This window comes from Colias eurytheme, chromosome 27, assembly GCF_061535395.1.
Source record: "Colias eurytheme isolate Ceu_HAF_F1 chromosome 27, ilColEury1 Martin Lab GWU primary, whole genome shotgun sequence".
Lineage (NCBI taxonomy): Eukaryota > Metazoa > Arthropoda > Insecta > Lepidoptera > Pieridae > Colias > Colias eurytheme.
The window spans coordinates 4,050,842-4,071,806 of NC_143006.1; the positions used below are offsets into that span (position 1 = coordinate 4,050,842).

General features: G+C 33.0%; 2 protein-coding genes across 4 annotated transcripts in view; both read left to right on the forward strand.

The window, feature by feature from the left end:
* The window catches only part of LOC149896841 (glycerol kinase 3-like), a 35,301-nt gene extending 21,163 nt beyond the window's left edge, over window positions 1-14,138 (forward strand). For 2 of the 3 annotated variants that reach the window (XM_090117131.1, XM_090117130.1), the window contains exons 3-13: window positions 867-1,023; window positions 1,851-1,952; window positions 2,773-2,990; window positions 3,274-3,383; window positions 3,525-3,630; window positions 4,317-4,509; window positions 5,848-6,025; window positions 6,990-7,070; window positions 7,881-8,005; window positions 8,424-8,561; window positions 10,434-11,164. In XM_090117131.1, coding sequence (XP_089973257.1) covers window positions 867-1,023; window positions 1,851-1,952; window positions 2,773-2,990; window positions 3,274-3,383; window positions 3,525-3,630; window positions 4,317-4,509; window positions 5,848-6,025; window positions 6,990-7,070; window positions 7,881-8,005; window positions 8,424-8,561; window positions 10,434-10,993 — 1,968 coding nt within the window. In that variant the 3' untranslated portion in view covers window positions 10,994-11,164. Of the gene's footprint in view, window positions 1-866; window positions 1,024-1,850; window positions 1,953-2,772; window positions 2,991-3,273; window positions 3,384-3,524; window positions 3,631-4,316; window positions 4,510-5,847; window positions 6,026-6,989; window positions 7,071-7,880; window positions 8,006-8,423; window positions 8,562-10,433; window positions 11,165-12,599 lie in introns of those variants that run through there. The other variant, XM_090117132.1, reaches the window with a different exon arrangement.
* A 3,580-nt stretch (window positions 14,139-17,718) lies between these two features.
* On the forward strand, window positions 17,719-20,862 carry LOC149896842 (uncharacterized). Its single transcript, XM_090117251.1, has 3 exons — window positions 17,719-18,502; window positions 19,825-20,301; window positions 20,453-20,862. The coding sequence occupies exons 1-3, from the start codon at window positions 17,846-17,848 to the stop codon at window positions 20,540-20,542; spliced, it is 1,224 nt and encodes a 407-aa protein (XP_089973377.1). The 5' UTR covers window positions 17,719-17,845; the 3' UTR covers window positions 20,543-20,862.
* The last annotated feature ends 103 nt before the right edge of the window (window positions 20,863-20,965 follow it).

A 20,965-nucleotide genomic window follows, 5' to 3' on the forward strand; every position in this document is an offset into this window, starting at 1 on the left:
CACAATTTTTTAAAGTTGTTTATAGAAAACTAGCTTTCCGCCCGCGGCTTCGCCCGCTTTGTCTAAAACCTAATAAATTATATACTAAAACCTTCCTCTTGAATCACTCTATCTATTATAAAAAACCGCATCAAAATCCGTTGCGTAGTTTATAAGATTTAAGCATACATAGGGACATAGGGACAGAAAAAGCGACTTTGTTTTATACTATGTAGTGATGATGTTTTGTTTTCTGTTACTTAAATGTCTCTTTACATTGTTGACCACTGTTATGTATAACAACATGTTATGTATATTCAGAATAAGAATCAAAATTGACTCTAAATGAGTCGATTACATACAAACATACAGGTGAAGCTAATATAAGCGTATTAATTTTAAAATTCTAGAGAATAACAGTGATCTTTTATTAAACAATATCCTGCAATTGCAAGGCCATTTATATGCACTGTAAATTGTGGTAATAATTCTCCAGAAATAAGTGGGTGTCAAACCTGCTTTATCTTGTATGCATTATAAAGGGAATATTGCATCATTTCTTAAAATGCAACAACGATAATAGATTGACGGTCCATATTGCTTTTTTCTCCTATAATTCAAGCTATAGGCTATATTCCTCTTATTAGCACTTTGTTCAATATACTTGGCTGAGTGAATGTTTTACAACACAGAAGAAAACGAATTTTAAAATTCACAAGGCTTAGTGAAAAGTCTGCGCTTGCTTTTCACTATAAATCATTAAGTTGTAACATATTATCTCGTCATATTCCGTTAGTTGTAATAAAAGTACCATAGAGATGTCCACGATTCCTTTACATGGTCCTATTAAATCAAAACCTGTTTGTAATTATATCATTTGCTTCCAGATATACGAAGCCGAAAGGTCGGAAGAGTTGGCGGCCCACCAGCTCGACAAAACTGAATTACAGCCCCAGGAGGGGTGGTGTGAACAAGATCCTATGGAGATCATACATCATATACGGGTCTGCGCTGAGAATGCTATTGATCAGCTGACTGAATTAGGTAAGAGTAAAATTTCGAGACTAGAGTACTAATAATGAGCTTTCCTGGGTTAAATGTCGTAGAAACTCTTCTAGTAGGTAATGTAGTTAGGTAGCAGGTACAAATTATTATACTGCAATGGATGAAGACTATAGGATATATTCTAGGTTTGATAGTATACAAATACTTTGGGTTATGAACTCGTTAATGCTACAGAGTATGAATTTGTGACAAGTTGGCAACAATTTGGCTATAGCACATTTTTTACATATACCTTTTAAATTGATTGATTTTCGGACTATTAGAACCTTTAGATCGTTTTTAAGCACATTTTTTTAGATTATTTTCTCTTATTAAAAGCTAAAAGTCCTGCCAAGATATCCAATTTTGATGTACCTAGATAATCACAAAAAAGGATTAGTTAAATTCTATCATTATATCCTAAAATAAGAAGTAAATTTTGGACAAGATGTCCTCCAAGTTTTAGATAAGGAATATGATTTCCATTAAAAGTTTCTCTTTCCTTTAAGGGTGTAAATAGGTAAAGATTTTGGAACTTTTCTCGTTTGAGTACATCTCAAACACGAAGTTTAATTATGTTTGATCTTTAGACTGTCCCAAATATTGTTAATTTCTAGGCAATCTTGATTAACTTTTATAGCCTATGGATACTTCAATGTCATGTATTCTCTGCAGTATTCGTTGTCTTTTTATTTTATTTATTTTCGAGTCTATAAATCTTGTATTAAAATTTCACTCAATGTGATAATTAAAGTATTTTACAAATTATTAATAATTAATATTATTATTAATTCAATAGGTTTCTAATATTTTTGTTCCTTTTGCAGGTTATTCAAAAGAAGACATAGTAACTTTAGGTATAACAAATCAAAGGGAGACCACAATAGCTTGGGACAAATTCACTGGTGAACCTCTCCATCCTGCTATAGGTAATATATTGTTTAATTATTATAAAAAAATGGTTTTATTTGTACGTTACGATTGCAGTGTTTAGATTTATTTTGAAGTAAAACTTCTTTAAGTGCGTTGAGAATAAAATTTCAAGGTCGCGTCATGGCAGTACTACGTCACGTCATGGAGTAAGGCGACGAATTTGGTATCTTTAACCCTTCTTTCTTTCTTTTGGTATTTTAGTCTAGTAATATTTTGGTGAATATTTTACATTATATAGTAAAACCTGGTTTAACTAAATTTATTCCAAACTTGCTTTGCTGGTCAATATTTTACGTTTCCCATACTGGGAATTCTATAAATAAGAACATCGTGTTATCCTTTTTAGGAAACTAGGTAAACGTCGAGCCTCCATGAGCGATAAATTCAAGCCCCTTAAGATCCTATTTATTCAGTCAGTATTGCAATTTATATCATACTAGCGGTCCGCCCCGGCTTCGCCCGTGGTACATATGAAAAATAGATGTTGGCCGATTCTCAGACTTACCCGATATGCACAGAAAATTTCATGAGAATCGGTCCACCCGTTTCGGAGGAGTATGCAGACTAACATTGTGACACGAGAATTTTATATATAAGATTATTGTTTTAAAATAACTTTTCACATCTCATAATTGTTTTAGTTTTATTTACTGTTTGAGCTGTTATTAAACTGTGTTTCTTGTATCAGACATATTGTGTATAGGTTGCCTAGAAGAAAACTATAATAAATCTGCCAATTAAAAATTGAAATCGATTTACAAGTCAAGTTTTCTGTACAATAAAACGGTTTTCACTAATCTCCACTATATTTTCCAGCCTGGCATGACATACGCACAGACAGCACAGTGGACGCGATTCTGGCGAAAGTGCCAGACCGCAATAAGAACTATTTGAAGAACATAAGTGGTCTGCCAATAAGCCCATACTTTAGTGCGCTGAAAATGCGTTGGCTTAAGGATAATATAAAAGCTGTAAGACGGGCCAGTAGGGATAAACGGTTGCTGTTTGGTACAGTCGATTCGTGGATAATCTGGGTATGTATTTATTCTGGCATTTTATTGCAGGATTTATATATGTATTTATATTTAATTTCATACTTAAGTGTTGTTAAAAATGTCCGAGTGGCTTTGTCTAAATCATTTACTCAAATTTACACCTTATTTTGTGTCAGTAATGTTCAAAGTCTATTGTATACGCTCATTAGAAAACTCTGCTCAAAACACGCGTAGGCAGAGTTTAGCTTTGGACAATATTTAAGCGTGATTGTGAATATACTTGTTTATTGAACGTCAATGTGATGATACTATTTTATTTCAGAATTTAACAGGCGGTCCTCACGGAGGTCTTCATATAACAGATGTAACAAACGCGTCAAGAACTCTATTAATGAATTTGGAGACACTAAATTGGGATCCCATGCTGTGTAGGTAAGTTTAATAAATAGGCTTTTATTCATTTTCTTGTTAACATTTTCTTAATTTTTCTGTATTAATATTATTATAACTACACACACTCTACACTACAACTCTCTAAATTCTTCGATATATTGATAACCTTCTATTTTGCAGACTATTTGGCGTACACAGAGATTCGTTGCCACAAATAAGAAGCAGCTCAGAAATATATGGAATCGTTAAGGATGGTTCAATTTTAGACGGAATTAGGATATCTGGGGTAAGTGCAGTTTGATCTAACTTTAAAATATAGGATAGGTTACATCTCAGTTTATAGTCGCAATATTATTTTATTGCATATTATTTGACAGTCAATATTATAAGTCCAATCGATTCAAAAGATGGCGCTATTATTAATTTAGAACAATCACGCGTTTTACCGTTTATATTCATAACTAAGTCTGTTTTCATATAGTTATAGACGCGGTTGACGCAGTGGTAAAGTAACTGCTTACTGAGCCGACGGTCCCGGGTTCGATCCCCGGTCAGGGCAAATATTTGTGTGATGAACTCAATTATTTGTTCTTGGGTCTGGGTGTTATCTATATATGTATTTATAAAAATATTATATTCATCGTCGCCTAGTACCCACAACACAAGCCTTAATTGAGCTTACTGTGGGACTAGGTCGATTTGTGTAATAATCCATACTAATATTATAAATGAGAAAGTAACTCTGTCTGTCTGTCTGTTACTCAATCACGCCTTAACTACTGAACCAATTGGCATGAAATTTGGTATGGAGATATTTTGATACCCGAGAAAGGACATAGGCTTCTTTTTACCCCGGGAAATAGGATAGGTTTTATCCCGGAAATCCCACGGGAACGGGAACTATGCGGGTTTTTCTTTGACTGCGCGGGCGAAGTGTCCTATAATATTTATTTATTTAGTTATAATTTCTAGGTACTAGGCAATCAGCAAGCCGCGCTAGTAGGTCAAAACTGTCTACAAGCTGGACAAGCCAAAAACACATACAGAAGTGGATGTTTCTTGCTATATAATACGGGAACTAGGCGGGTGCAATCCACCCATGGTTTGCTGACTACGGTCGCGTATAGACTGGGGCCGAATGCACCGCCTGTATATGCTTTGGAAGGTATGTAAATAGGGAATTTTTGAAAAAAAAAATTCTTAGAAGTGTATGTTTCCTCCTATACAATACGGGTCTAGACGGGTGCAATCCACCCATGGTTTGCTGACTACGGTTGCGTATAGACTGGGGCCGATTGCACCGCCTGTTTATGCTTTATGAAGGTCAGTTTTATTTATAAAAAAATTGTGTGATAATATGGAATTTAAAAAAGGGTATTTTTGACAATTTTTTTGCAGTGGATCTTTGTCAATTATCAATTTAGTCACAGGTGTAGATATTTGACCAATGACCAAGTAAATTTTTATTAGAAAGCAAGAATTATTTGCCTAGAGTATGTTACAAATTACAATTGCAGTTTTTAGGGTTCCGTAGCCAAAATGGCAAAAACGGAACCCTTATAGTTTCGTCATGTCCGTCTGTCCGTCTGTCCGTCTGTCCGTCTGTCACAGCCGATTTACTCGGAAACTATAAGTACTACAGTGATGAAATTTGATGGGAATATGTGTTGTATGAACCGCTACAAAAATATGACACTAAATAGTAAAAAAAAGAATTGGGGGTGGGGCCCCCCATACATGTAACTGAGGGATGAAATTTTTTTTTTCGATGTACATACCCGTGTGGGGTATCAATGGAAAGGTCTTTTAAAATGATATAAAGTTTTCTAAAAAACATTTTTCTTAAAGTGAACGGTTTTTGAGATATCAGCTCTCAAAGTCGTAAAAAGTATGTCCCCCCCCCTCTATTTTTATAACTACGGGGTATAAAATTCTAAAAAAAATAGAGGTGATGCATGCTAATTAACTCTTTCAACGATTTTTGGTTTGATCAAAGTATCTCTTATAGTTTTTGAGATAGGTTGATTTAACTGTAATTTATTATATTTGCTGCTACGGAACCCTTTGTGCGCGAGCCCGACTCGCACTTGGCCGGTTTTTTTATTTCTCTTGCAAGAACTATTTTGTCACCTTGCAAAATAAATGTCATTATTTTAGTAACAAATTATTCGCATCTACGTTCGCTTCTCTTTGTTTCCGTTCCGTTCCGTTCCAGCCTTTTAAGACGTCCACTGCAGGACATAGGCCTCCCCCAAAGATTTCCATAACGACCGATCACCAGCGGCCTGACTCCAGCGGCTCCCCGCCACTTTGATCAGGTCGTCTGTGTGCTTCTCTTTGTGTGTCCTGGAAATTAATTATTTTATTCCTTAAAATTAATACGCTTTTACTTTCGCTACGCTGCTCTTAAGAATTTTCCCTATTGAATTAATCCGTTTCAAAAATAAATTTATTCATTTAAACGATAAATTAATCATTTATATATTAATTCTTTCCTTCCCAGGATCGATAGCCGTAGCCGGGGGTGCGATGAAGTTCCTCCGGGACAACCTTCGTCTCATACAAGATGTGTCCCGGGACACAGAGCATATAGCGGGGCAGGTGTTTTCTACGGGCGATGTGTACTTTGTGCCCGCTCTAAGTGGCTTGTATGCACCGTATTGGAGGAAAGACGCTAGAGGGTAAGATATAAACAAGAAATAGGGGGGGGAAATGCGAAATTATAGCAAAAAATCCTAATGTACTAGCTAAAGTTCAATAATTCCCTAACTAACCTAACCTAACATACCAAAACCACACCCCGGACACTCCATACAAAATTATCGTTTTGACAGTCACACTGTAGAGTCTGCAAAAGTGTGTTAACGCTTTATGGTTGATACATTTGTGACTAGCGTAAAAAAAATGATGAAAATACATCCGTAAACAGCACAATATCTAACCATTTTATACGAAATGCGATAATCACAAATCCCCAATAATAAAATTACTTTAAGTCAATTTGATTAATGTTGTCAATCTTCGTTGCGTATCCTTGCATAAAAATGTTGCCCATTTTAATCACGATCGTGCGGGGTGAGGTAAGTGTTTAAATTGCGGGAGGCGGAGAGTGTCCGTTCTGTAGCGTTTAGCTACTATTATGTATTCTGTGCCAAAACACCAAAATTCCTACGAAATAATCTCTACCAAGTATACTATAATTCTAGCTACCCATCCTACTATCCTACCAATTTTTACGGTATTATAATATTATTATCCTACTTAACTTCTAACCCACTATTCTATAATTGACGTTTTCATTTTGTATTAAATTCGTACTCTTGAAATCCATACTATACTAATACTAATACTAATATACTAATACTAATCCATACTATCCATACTATGTATATATATAATAAATGCGAATATTATAAATGCGAAGGTAAGGTCTGTCTGTCTGTTACTCAATCACGCCTAAACTACAATAGGCTACTTTTTATCCCGGGAAAGTGACGCAATCCCGGAAATCCCACGGGAACGGGAACTATGCGGGTTTTTCTTCGACTGCGCGGACGAAGCCGCGGGCGGAAAGCTAGTGCAAAATATTTCCTTCTTATTTTATCCTACGATTTTCTTTGCTTAAATGTTCCTATATTGTTTCAGAATTATATGCGGTCTAACGGCTTTCACAACGAAGAATCACATCATCCGAGCCGCTTTGGAGGCTGTGTGCTTTCAGACTAGGTAAGTGATAATACTAAATAGATTATGTTTTTTAGTAAATTGTTGTATCAGAAACTTACGAATAGTAAATACGTTTGTTTGTTTGTACGCACTAATTTTAGCAAATAATAGTTTGAATTTGTTACGGCCTTAACAGCAAACTGTTAAGGCCGGGACGTAATAAATATTCACTTATAATACCACAAGAGCTTCAAAATTATCGGGTATTTTCCGATAGGTTCGTTGCAAACAAATGAAGGAGTCAAGTTTTTAGTCAAGGTCAAAAAATCACGAGCGCGAAGCGCGAGTGATTTTTCCTGAAAAACTTGACGACTTTATTTGTTTGCAGGGAACCTTGAGGGAAATGCCAGATAATTTTGAAGCTCTTGTGGTATTCGGGAGATTATATTTCCGTCCCAAATGTCGGCCAATAATTTCACAATTGAATTGAACCTGTCAGTTTGACGTCAACGACCAGAGAAAATTTTCAAAAAATTATCAGTATAATACCATGTAGGTTGTACCACGTGACGTCGAATGGTGCAATTCTATTGGTCGATATTTGGGTCGGAAAAATAATCTAAGTAAATCTGAGTTTTTTTTTTTTGGGGTCTCTGGCTGTGGGAAATGTAATTAATTAAAAAATATTTTTTTGTGTTGGATAATGTTCTGTTTTATAAAACATTATGCGGGCATTAACTAGGAGCGGAATATGAACTAGAAATATTGCAAAAGAAACAAAAACTCCTTTTAACGACGAAGTAGCGTGAATCTCCAATTTTTTTTAATACTTTTTAATAGTATATAATATAAAAAAAAATATATTTTAAGGGATATTCTAGAAGCAATGAACAAAGACTGCGGTATGCCTCTATCCAAATTGAGTGTGGATGGAAAGATGACATCCAACGATCTGCTGATGCAGTTACAAGCTGACCTGATTGGTATACCTGTGTGTGAGTAATTTTTATTTTTTATTATTAAGGTTTATTCATTCATTAATTGCATGAATGTTAACACGTGATAATGTGGATATGTAGGAGAAATTTGGTACTAAATATTAATTGTTATTTTTCTTCGTCTCCACCGAGAATCGAACCCAGGATCGGTGCTACACTCACGCGTCAACCACTGAACCAAAGAGGCGGTCAGCTAGGTATCAGGTTTAAATGAAGACGAAAATGAAAAATCTTAAAAAAATTAGTATTTTCTAGTGTTTAATTTTACGCGAGTATTATGCATTTAGAAATTAAATATAATGTAAAGTGTTCGAAACGTCGGAAAAATAATATAATGAATAAATTGTTTAAAATCCGTTAAAAAGTCTTTAATTTCTTAAAAAAATTACTAACTAATCGGCCATTTTGTATCCAGTGCGAGCCCACACGTGGGACATGTCCGCTCTGGGCGTGGCCATCATGGCGGGCCACTCGGCCGGCGTGTGGAGCTGCGACAAGTGGAAACGGCACAGCACAGCCACTGATACCTTCCTACCGACCACTACTGACGATGGTGAGTTACAGACAGACACACACACGTATTTATTTATAATAATACTTTATTGTACAAAACAATGTAGAGAAATCTTGTACAATCTAATAAGGTACAAATATTTATTATACGTATTGTTAAGTTACGGCGTGTTTGTGTTTAATAAAACACAGAGATCTCGAATTTTTTTTTTCTGTTAATTAACACTACACGACACAAACATATATTCACAATATTCACACTAGAGATTCGTCCCCTGCTCCCCGCGCGTTATTTCTCTCAAGCTAAGCCTAAGCCTAAGCTAAGCTAACAATCTCACATCTCAATTAACTTCTCCCTACCATATGTTTGCCGACGATTTACAGATCTACACGCAATCAACCCCTGATAACCTACCTAACGCAGTTCATTCCATCAACAACGAACTAACCAACATAGTAACATGGTGTGATCAATTTGGCCTAAAAATCAATCCGTCGAAAAGCCAGGTCATCGTTATCGGTAGTCCTTACCAAATATCGGAGGTTGATTGGGGTATACTGCCTTCTGTACAGATTCGGGGAGAAATCATACCTTATAGCGAGCACGTCAAAAATTTAGGTGTCTACCTGGATCAGACACTATCTTGGTCGCATCACATTCAGGAACTGAGTCGGAAATTTTATGCTGCTTCCAGTTCATTGCGGCGTCTTCGTAATTTCTTACCCATATCGACCAAAGTTATGCTAGCACAGTCCCTTCTCCTTCCTATTATTGACTACGCTGATGCTTGCTTTCCTGATTTATCAGTCGAGCAGATAGAAAAACTTGAGCGCCTCCAGAACTATGGTATCCGGTTTGTATTTGGTCTTCGCAAATACGACCATGTCTCTTCCTTCCGCAAGAAGCTCAAGTGGCTCCCAGTCCGCTTTCGCCGGAATGTGCATTACTTGCAGTTACTTTATCGTGTCCTTTTTGACCCTAAGACTCCTTCATACCTTAAAAATAAATTTGACTTCCTGCACTGTGAAAGCTATTCCCTTCGTTCAGTGGATAGGCTTGTCCTGTGCACACCTTTCCATCGCACGCGCTTTTATGGTGATTCTTTTATTATTACGGCCATTAATCTATGGAATTCCTTACCTATACCCATAAGGCAAGCTCAAACTCTATCTAAATTTAAGAGCCTCATACGTGACCACTTTTTAAATCTTGCGTTTGAATCGATATAGTATTTTGTATTTGTAGTATATTTTATAGTATATTATGTTTATATTTTTATGATGTATTTATATATTATTATATTTATTTTATTTATAGCATTATATTATTATATGTATTGTATATCTTTTGGTATGGTATATTTTATCTTATTTTAGTGTGTATATTATGACTGTATTTTTAGTAACATCTATTTATGTTTAACTTTTTACCTACCTCCGCTGTAGTAATATTGTTTTTCACACAATCTGTTGGTTGCCTGGAAGAGATTACTTGTTAGTAATAAGGCCGCCCTCTGTGTTGTTTGTACTAGTTTAAGTCCTATTGTACCCACTTTTGTTATGTTGGCAGCACAATAAAGTGTATAAAATAAAATAAAATAAATAAGCCGGTAGATTACTGATCCTTAGATTACCTTCCCCTAACCCTTCCATAGCTTAGGTGGTTTTGCGACCTTTAAGATAAAAGCCCGTAAACTAAAAATAACACGCATTATATACATAAAATATTGCTGACACAGATTTATTAGCCGATGGGGATAGTTATAGCCCATGTCAGCAATATTGTTCAGTGTAACAGTATACAAAATACTAGGGACACACAAAAACATTCTAAATCTTGGTGGCTTAATTAAAAAATCGTCACAATATTATCTTTAATGTTATTTTTTAACATTATAATATTTGTCAACAGATCGCGACGCGCGGTACACGAAATGGAAAATGGCGGTGCAACGGTCGCTCGGCTGGGCGACAACAAAGAAGTCCATCGCTATGACAGGTCAGAAAAGAAAAAATAGCACCATTCAAAGTGTTGACACTATATCCCCGCCTTCCAGCCGTAAAGCTTCCATAGACACCATAGACAAGTCCACAGAGGAAATAGACGAAATCATACAACAATCAGCCAGAAAGTTCTCGATTTTCGTCCCCCTAAAATCTCCTAAAGACGAACATACTATACTAGATGATGCAGAGTATTTCATGAACAAAAAGGAATGCGATTATGGCGGCTGTCAGTGCTGCCAGCATAAGAGAAAATTGCAAACAGACTGGACTACGATCGAAGAAATCATTGAAAACGATCCAGAAATTATTTTTGATGGCGATGATAATCCGATTATAGTTGAACCGAAACGCGAATTGCACATGGACTCTGGGATCTTGAAACTGAAAAGTCGACTGCATTTTGACAGATTGCCCGCCATTTTTAAAAATATAGTCAGCAAACTGTCACCTACGTCAGTGACGTGATGATTTTTTTATTTCCACGAGGCTAATGCGATACAATGTTGCTAGTATTATTTATTTGTTTTTACTTTTTATTTATTTTTAGTATTGAAATTTTAGTCAATGTAAACTAGTACTTAACCATAATATAAGACTGGTACTAACTCGAGTTAAATAAAAGTATTATTTTGCCAATTAGGTTTTTTTCTTTTTAATATAGTCTGCACGATCTTGTTAGTATCCTTTTAGTTACCATAAATATTGTTTATTTTGATAATTTCACGTTTCCTCTCTAAATATTATATTTGATGATAAACTTTTCGTTAAATAAATAAAATTTTATTAAATTATTAAAATTACTAAGTAAATTTTTATTAAAAAATTAAATATTTTAACAGTCTAAAGACCTGAATCTATTTTCTATAGTTGTAATAATACATATTATGTGCAATAAAATAATGCGATTTCTGTCATACTCTATATTTAAATTAACTACCAATTTTAAACCGGGAGCATTGTAGTAATTTTCAAACTGCAATGGCCTTGCAATGTGTTGTTTTGGGTTATCAAAAATTGAGTACGAGTAAAAAGCCACTATCATAACCTTAGCAAATAAAAAAGCAAATATTATGGTTCGTGTAGTCTTAGTTTTAATTCTATGCTTCATTTACATCTTTTATTTAATTCATAGTTGAATTTAAAGATTAATAAAAATATACATTCTCCGCGGCGAAACAAAAAATATTTAAAAAAGAACCGTCTTATCTATCAGATGATTATTTACTTACACAGTAATAATATAATTTAAGTACTAAATAATTTCTTAAAAAAAATAATTAAACACAACTCAAGATTTTCAACTTGCAACTAAATTATCCTAACTCAAAATTAAGATAAGTATTAACCCTTTTTAGACGTTTTTTCTTTACTTTGAAGTCCACTGTATCTATATTTTGTGTATTGTGTGTGCACTATAACCTCCTATAAAAAAAAATTAAAACTTGGTGTCGGAAGGAATGGTGTTATTTTGTGTTGCTAATAGAAAACAATATAATATTTAAAAAAAAATAAAATTTATTTTTTCTTTGTATTTTTATCCATTTAGATTTAGATATAGATTCATGGTTTGGCACATCATTATTCATCAAAATATCATGATAGATGAGTAATTAATAATATTATTTTTTATTGAAATATGTTAAGATTTAGATTAAAATTATGGTATGTTCGTATTACAAAACCCTGACGCCTGGGAAAACTAGGCATGTCTTATGAAATATAAGATATAACCAAGCTTATTTAAAAACTTATCGAAATTTGCATAAAAATGGAGTTCAAAAGTACTCTATTTTTTGCATTCAAGATCTAGTTAGATATTCTCTTTCGCTCTAACTGAAGAAATCCTTGAGTGATAGAAAGAGAAGGATATAAAACTCAATTAAGCACCAAATATGGCTGAATACCGGTCATATTATATAATTTACTTCATCATATATATTTAGTTCACATTTGGAAAGGTTTTCTTCTGTGTGTACGTGATATTTTCACTTATGGCAACACAATACTTCTTGCCACTTTTATAGTCTATGGTGAAAAAAAAAAATTAAATGACGTTTATTTTTTTTTTCAGAGGAACGCTACAGGCTTTTGGCGTCAATTCCCGCCACTTTATACATCGTTGGCAGCTTTACTATGCTAGTCGTGTCTAATATGCTCAAAAATAGATGATTAGTTAATTTATTTTAGATAATTTTTAAATCATACAATTTTTTCTATCGGAATCATGTTGACAATTTGCATCGTTTTTTAGACATTTTAGTTATAAGTATAATTTTTTTAAGATGGCATTTCGAAGTTTATTTAAATTCCAATTTTTAGCATTTAAAAGTTTTTAATAGAGTTGAATGGTCAATTCAATATAATCGTTGTTACATGTTTCTATAGTAAAATTAAGTATAAGATAAAAATGATTGAGTCCAAACAGATATTATTATTAGATACCTGCTGCTTCTTAATTCTTTTTTATTTTGAAATTTTAAATACAACTTTTTTTTACTTTTTAAGATTATTATCGATAAATGTTAATTAATGTTTAGATAAATATGTAATTGAATTGTTTGTAAATATTATATTATAATGAATTTAAAAACATTGTCAAAGTGTTTCAACATGCAATATTTAATTTGAAATTGCTATTCAAAAGGAGCATATAGCTAGAGAATTTAAATTCTCATTAATAAAATTAATTGCATATAATGGAGAATAAACTATGTAACATCCTTTTGACGAGTAGAAAGAGATAGAGCGATTTTATATATCTTTTATATAAATACCTAGCTGTCCCGGCATACGTTGTTCTACCTTAACAAAAACGTTAAAAAAATAGCCGAATTTGTCGAGCCGTTCTCGAGTTTTACGCTTAGCAACACATTTTATTATATGTATAGAAGATCAGATTTCAAATATGTAATAATGATCAGAATCTAATAAGATTTCATATATTATCATAGAATGAACTGATTGCATCGCTCTATCTCTTTCACTCCTGTGCCAATATTTTTATAAAACATACTTTGTTCTCTTCTAATGAATCGTAATCATATTAAATGTATAAAATCATTTAAAATCGCCAAATCAAATAAATAATTGTATTATAATATAAATATTTAAAATTTATTTAAAAAAATCATTCGATAGTCTTTGAAACTAAGACCACAAATTTTTGATTTAATGACAGTTGAAAACTAAAATTCAACTTTTTTGAAGTGAAACTTTTATTGGCGCGTTGGAGTAAAATTTCAAGGTCAAGGCCATACCGTCTCATCATGGAATAAGGCGACGATTTTGGTATCTTTGAATCTTGCCAAAGAAGTTTCACTTCTGACACGTATGCTCGGCACACACGCTCTTTTCACACACAACAACAATATAAGTACCTAAGTATATATAAGTATGGATATAAATAAGAAATGTGTTCATTTAAAATATTCTATTGATATTATTATGATATTTATTTAATTTTTATCACATAAAATCTAATTTCTTCCTTAATTCCTATTAATATTATAATAAAAAAGTTTATGCAATACCATGAGTATTTCTAAAGAAACTGTACTCATCTAAATAATATTTTGAAACAACAAATATAAAGTTACTTTTATATTTATGATATTTATAGAAATTATTGGTCAATTCAACCAACAATATTAAAGTGAACAAAATTTTCGTGACTTCGAAAAATAGTGTGTTCTGTCCCTCGCACATTTCTCTGTCTCTTTTCGGCTCACTAATACGGCATTTTTTACTCCATTTGGATTGTATAAAAGTTGTAAATCAAATTTAAGCATTCAAGTATGTTTTCAGAAAGAGCGCACATTTTTACTCTTTACTCGTTTTTCTAGTTGATGTTAAAAAATTCCGATATTTTAAAGTACTAATTTTAGCAGCTTTTACCGCATTTTATAGTTATAGATAATTTTTATGCATTCTATATGATATAAGTAGCATTCCTATGGGCGTATTCAGAAAGAAAGCTTGAAACTTATAAGCGCTTATAAGCGCTTATCGGCGCTTATAAGTGCTGGTAACCCGCGCAGGAAAATATATGAACATGCGCTTAAAAGCGCTGATCGGCGCCGACAAGTTTGTTGAAACTTGTTGGAACTTGTCGGCGCCGATCAGCGCTTTCAAGTTTCAAGCTTTCTTTCTGAATACGCCCTATGTTTACAAAGCATTAAGTAGTGATTCTTGTGGTTTTTAATGTTTGACCTTGTGTTTGTTAAGTATGTTAAATTTAAATGTTTGCATTATTTTATGTAAAAGCAAATTTAAATTACCATATTAAAAAAATCCTAATACATAATTTTAGTTTATTAGTTATTACTGTAAAAGTTGGTTAGCGAGGATGTTAGGGCGGCTATACACGGACCGCTTCAAGCAGTTGAGACCGACGGCTTGAAGCCGCTACCGCGCGGTGAACTATGGACATTCTTTCACTGCCGTACACGAACTGCTCGAGCAATCGCGACCGATTCAAGCCGTCAACTGCGCAGTTTGTAGCGACAGCTCGAGCAGTCAACGACCGACCGCTCGAGCAGTCCGTGTACGTCGCTCAGCCGTTTACTGCTCGAGCCGCCCGTGTACGGCCGCTCATAGATTTACTGTAAAGTGTAAACCACCATGGGCGTCGCCAGCCTATGGCGCAGGGGGGGGCAAGTTGACTTTACCTACTACAATTCATACACTTTTCTCATTCTGTATGAATGAGAAAAGTAGGTATGAATTGTAGGTAAAATCGACAGCCCATGAAGTTTTCCACTTGTACTACAAGCCTTACATCTACAGCGATTGTAATAACTAGGTATATAATAATATACATACAGGGTGTCCCAAGAAGTATGGATATACTGAAGCCAGGAGGTAGAGGACCTAGAGGGCTATCCGAATCACCCCCATGTATGTTATGCGATTTTTCGTAGTTTCGGAGTTATGACTTTTTCAATTTTCACCTATCGCCGAGTACGATGAGATTTTAACTCATGGTGACGTCAATTATTGCGGTAGATGCTTGATTTTTTTTGTGAGCCGAGCCCGTAAAAAAATAAAATCACATAAAATAAGTTTTCCGTTTGGTTTTTAAAAACTTGCTCTATCCTGTATATATTCTGTGACAGTACAGAGTCCAATGTGTAAAGCTACACGAGCACGAGCTCTTGACTATGCAATAAAAAACTTGTAATTATAAGTTATAATAACATTTATTAGAAAAATAGAATAAAAAAAGGAGTTTGAATTTGAATAAATGTACAGCGTATTTTTTTTTTTAATTACCAGATTTTAATATTATAGGGGTCGTTGTTTGTATTAGGTTAATTAAAACATAATTTTCGGGGATTCCTTGTAAACTTCTCGACCACTTTATTATTAAAATCTTGTAAGTTTCCATGTATAAGTTTTCGATGCACATTCATCATGGCCAAACCATTGAGGCGATTTTCACTAATAGTGCTTCTTAGCCAGGTTTTTAGTCTCCTGAGGCTGCTAAACGATCGCTCTACCATACACGTCGTGCATGGAAGAGCGATCAAAATTTTTAACTTTTTTAGAATCTCTAGGGGGGGGCAGCTGCCCCTCCCTGCCCCCCCTTGGCGACGCCCTTGTAAACCACCGACCCGAATCGATAATTATAATTATGAACCTAAAATTGTTTCAAATAATAAAGTCTGTCCGTCGAATTACGGTAAACCAATTAATGTTAAGAACGCGTCATGGCTTTTCTTCATTGCCAGAACGCGTCGTGACTCGTGGTCATGGCACGAATTTTTATGTCTTTCTATGATTGTCACATGACGTGAGCGTTTACATTATACAACCGTAGCATTAATTTCACAATATGGCATGTAAATCTTTTACAGTTATGACCACGACGCGTTGTGAGCAATATATTTGTCACATTATTCTGGCAACTTTAAATTCAGTGACTTTCAGTGCTGCCTGCCTTTAGTATCCATATGGGTGTATGTTATAAGTGTTTTTAGTAAATAAGACATTTACATGTTAACTATTAAGTATGCACATTAAATGTATAGATGCAATGACAAGGCGGGTAATGTACGATATTTAAAAAATTCTGGTTATCTTTTTTATGATTGACGCGTTATTTTAGTTTTCAAATGTTTTAATCATGAGCGTTTCTATTTGGAATTATAAAATGCTATCAAATGAAATACGATTCTTACTCAACTCAGATACATTATTTTTTTTACTTCTGCACAGCTTCAGGCCAGCGCGAAATAAATTTGCCGCTACATATTGTACGCAATAAATTTGAATTCTTAAATTTTAATGTGACTGGTGATTATTATTTATTTTATTAAATCATGTATCAAGCAAATTATTATTTCGTTTATACATTGAAAATTGTGTTATTGTTGATGCTTAATAAAGTTATTGTTGATACCTGAATATTGTATTTCTTTTTATTATTTCCTTATTATTTATTTTTCAGTGTGTTAAAAGAACTGGTAAGACTTTTAACTATACTTATGACACAGAATACATAATAGTAGCTAAACGCTACGCTACTCGTGACATATCAAAGTAAAATTTTATATTGACTGACTCCTAAAATTTTAAACTAGTACAATTATTACAAATGTGAATGTACATACCCTCCACGATTAAAAACTTCGATTAACTTGCAGACAAACTCCATAATATTAAAAACACAAAAACATAAAACAAAGCAAAAAGAAAACTGATAAATTCCACTTTTCAAAGAAAGTTCTCCATTCAAATGTTATTCAAATGTTTTTTTTTTTTATACTCGATAGCTCTCGATACCTTCACAAAGCTTCTTGGGTTAACAATCGATTGATTCGATTCTTATTCGAATCTCGTTTTATTTGATAGAAAATTGATCGCATTTGGTCCGTTATATTATAAAATGTGTCGTTTTTCATTAAAGAATTTGCAATTTGAAGTGATATCTCTTTCCCCAAGAGCATCGGTTGATGACGTGCTATAGAAAAATGTTGTATTAATAACTATAACAGATTATACATACCAAGTTACTATGAAGGAAATTATATCCATAATATTATTATGGAAAATATTAATAAATTGAATATTATTGAATTATAATTATTTGCCTTTTAATATTACTGGCAAGTAGGATTTAACACTAACTCCGTGCTGGCAACATAGCAGTCAAGGTCAAACATGTCAAAATCACGAGATATCAGGACAAAGTATAGAAAATTTTAATTTATTTTTTAATACAACAAGTTGATACTTAAATCAAAGATAAATGTTAGAAGCAGGAGGCTACCATAGAATACATTCAGCTTAAAACGTATTTTGTTCGATTATTTGAATATGAGTGAAAATATATCGATTAATTCACTGCCTATAGAGACATTCACAGAAATACTTATTAAAATAGATGGAAACAGCTTAGCAAGATGTAGAAGAGTGTGTAAACAGTGGAAAGAAGCTATCGATGAGACTGACATAATTTGGCAAGAAATGTGTTTCAAGGAATTCCGAAATTCTTCAAAAATAGCAAAGAGAAAAAGTGGCGATACAGTCGGCTGGTATCACATTTACAGGAACTTAAAACTGTGGTCCGATATTTCATCTTACGAGAAAACCATAAAAGAGTTCTATAAATTCAATTTACACGATAGATCGCACCTTCTAGACATTAATTATGGGGTCATACCATTGAAGGATGCGAAAGGAACATTTTTTTACGACGCGGCATTTTTAAAGTATATTCCTGTGGCGTTATCGGATATAAATTGCTTGAAAATATGGAACAGTGATTATGTGACAGTTATCCAAATTAAATCTGGTATTTTCATACAAAGAACTGTGATTGAGCCAAGTTATGCCACTGAAGCATTTTGTAAAGCTGAAAATTTTGTACTGAACGGTGATTACTTGTATTTCTACAATAACAGAGATGTTTATAAATGTAATCTATTATGTAGAGAGCTTACACCTAAATTGTTATTACATTGTGCATATGATTTAACCCTAGAAAGATAGTCTGCGTCAAATTGACTCCTGCGTTTTCGAAATATAGCTGTATCTTTTTAAATGTCGCGAATCCATAACTGTGCGTTTAGGACATTTCATAAGTCACTGAGAGCTACCCTATAGTATACGTCTCAATAAAGTTAATGTAACCGTTTTTGAAATATAACGACTACGTGAGTCAAAATTACGCATGATTATCTTTACCGTGACTTTTAAGATTTTGACTTCTATGCTAGTTTGAATATTTTTTAGCTTATTATTACTATATATTGTGACTTATGTTAAAAATTTATTTTTATTCATATTGAAGCAAATATAGAAAACAATTGGGGATAGAAAATTGGAAGAATATTGTATACTGGCCGCTCTTATGCAAAGCGACGAGGGTCCCTGTGAAGATACCGATAGTGAAGTAGGAGGACCACGAAATTGAAGATGACGAGCAAAGTGACACAGAAGAAGCTTTTCCTTAGCAGGTACAAAGCAAAGATGATATATTACATTCAAGCAAAAGGCGCAGTAGATGCATTAGACCGAATGTGTTCCCTGATGTCCTGTGGTAGGAAGACAATGAGATAGCCAATGGCTTTATATTATGGAATCATTAAAATTGCCTGCATATTGCATATTAAATTTATAGCCACGATGTTAATAACAAAGCATAAAAACATCTGAGTCAAAAAAACATAAAATATATAAACATGGAACTGTCTTCTTTGTTTATGTGTGGGCGTTTAGAATCACCAGCTTTGAAAAGATATTTGCGTAATAATATCGCAAATTTGTTGCCAAATGAAGTATCTGGTACATCGTAAGAAACTACTGAGCAGGCCTTCAGTAAAAAAACGTATTTACTATACTTTTTATCCTTCTGAAATATGACGAAAGGCAAATGCGTCCTGCAAATAATCTAACATAGTTATATGTCGTGAGCATACTTTGATATGTGCTAAAGTTGTTTCTCACTAATTTTTCATATAGCTATATGTACATTGTACAACATACATATAACATATAAAAAAGTCTGATAATTGTATGGTAAAAAAAAAAGTTTTTATTAGAAATAATATGTATTACAAGAGTTCTAGATTTTGAGCAGACGTTTAATGTTTTCGTTTTTTTATATATATAAAAATAATTATAAATAAATTATTTGTAGAACGAATTATTCTAATATAACTGTAAATATATAATAACTTACAATTTATAGAAAAAAAATAATATACCTCGACTTAGAGCTAACTAAAAAACATGCGTAAATTTGACGCATGACTATCTTTCCCGTACTACTCAATATGATTATCTTTCTAGGGTTAAAAGAAATACAATTTAACAATGAAGTAATCCATATTTTTACGGACTGCGGTAAAATAATTAATATCTTACAAGATAACTCGATACAAGAGAGAATAATAAACTGCCCGGTAGAATGGATAAAACATATCAAGAATATAACTGCGGTAGATGACAAGAATTTCATTTGTTACTCAAGAAATTTGTTTAAAATTGAAACGGAAGACTATCAGCATTTGTATTTAGATTTCCCGCCAATAACAGCATTGTTTTTTTATATTGATTTTGTGATAATTGGGCTAAGGAATGGTAGCATACTGCTGTATAGATTGTCAAGTCAGAAAAAGGCAACTAGACCCATTTTTGAAACATTAGCGGAGTTGCCAGATGGAAAATTTCCTGTTCAATTAGACGTTTATGAAAGGAAGGCTGGACCCATGATTGCAGCGGCAACATTTTTTGAATTGTATTTGATTGAAGTTACATTTTTCCCTCATGTAAGTATATTTTTCATTAGCATATAAAATAAATTACACTTTAAATTGTTATAATTTTAACGGATAATACTTATATCCTCAACATATACATATTAATAATAGTTTTTTAAACCTTTGATTATTAAGTTACATAATTTAAATATTTTTTCAGGAACAGCCAGTGAAAAATACATTTACAAGTAACAAACTACACATGTACAAAAGATTACAAAAATTGAAGGAGAGATTGCAAGTTTCATAACAGAAGATATTTTATTATGTATTTTGAACGAGGGGAAAATTTGTTGTTTTTATTAATTGTTGTGTAGCATTTTGGTTTCTAGAAAAAAATCTAGTTTAACTAGAATTTTAAGAACCTAGTGAGTTTTATAATACAAATAGCTTTTATACATTTTAACATTGAATTTTGATAGCCAGGAAGGCATTAATTATAATATTTTTTCATGAATTAAAAGTATTTTAATTTGTGATAAAAATAATTTAACTTTTAAATTATTTCATTTTCCTTAGAGGCAAATACATCTTTACGTATTTATTAAATTGTTGAAAAATGTCACAAAAAATCGCACATTAATGTGTAAAATATATTTTAGAAACCTTATCTTTATTTATTGGTTTTAATTTGCAATTTGACTAGTCAGTATTCTACTAAGTATTAAGTTTA

What these genes read in the sequence shown, in the direction of transcription:
- LOC149896842 (XM_090117251.1), top strand. Translation starts at nt 17,846, where the DNA reads ATGAGTGAAAATATATCGATTAATTCACTGCCTATAGAGACATTCACA. An exon ending in TATTACATTGTGCATATGAT is followed by an intron (nt 18,503 to 19,824) that starts TTAACCCTAGAA and finishes ATCTTTCTAGGG; the next exon opens with TTAAAAGAAATACAATTTAA. An exon ending in AAGTTACATTTTTCCCTCAT is followed by an intron (nt 20,302 to 20,452) that starts GTAAGTATATTT and finishes ATATTTTTTCAG; the next exon opens with GAACAGCCAGTGAAAAATAC.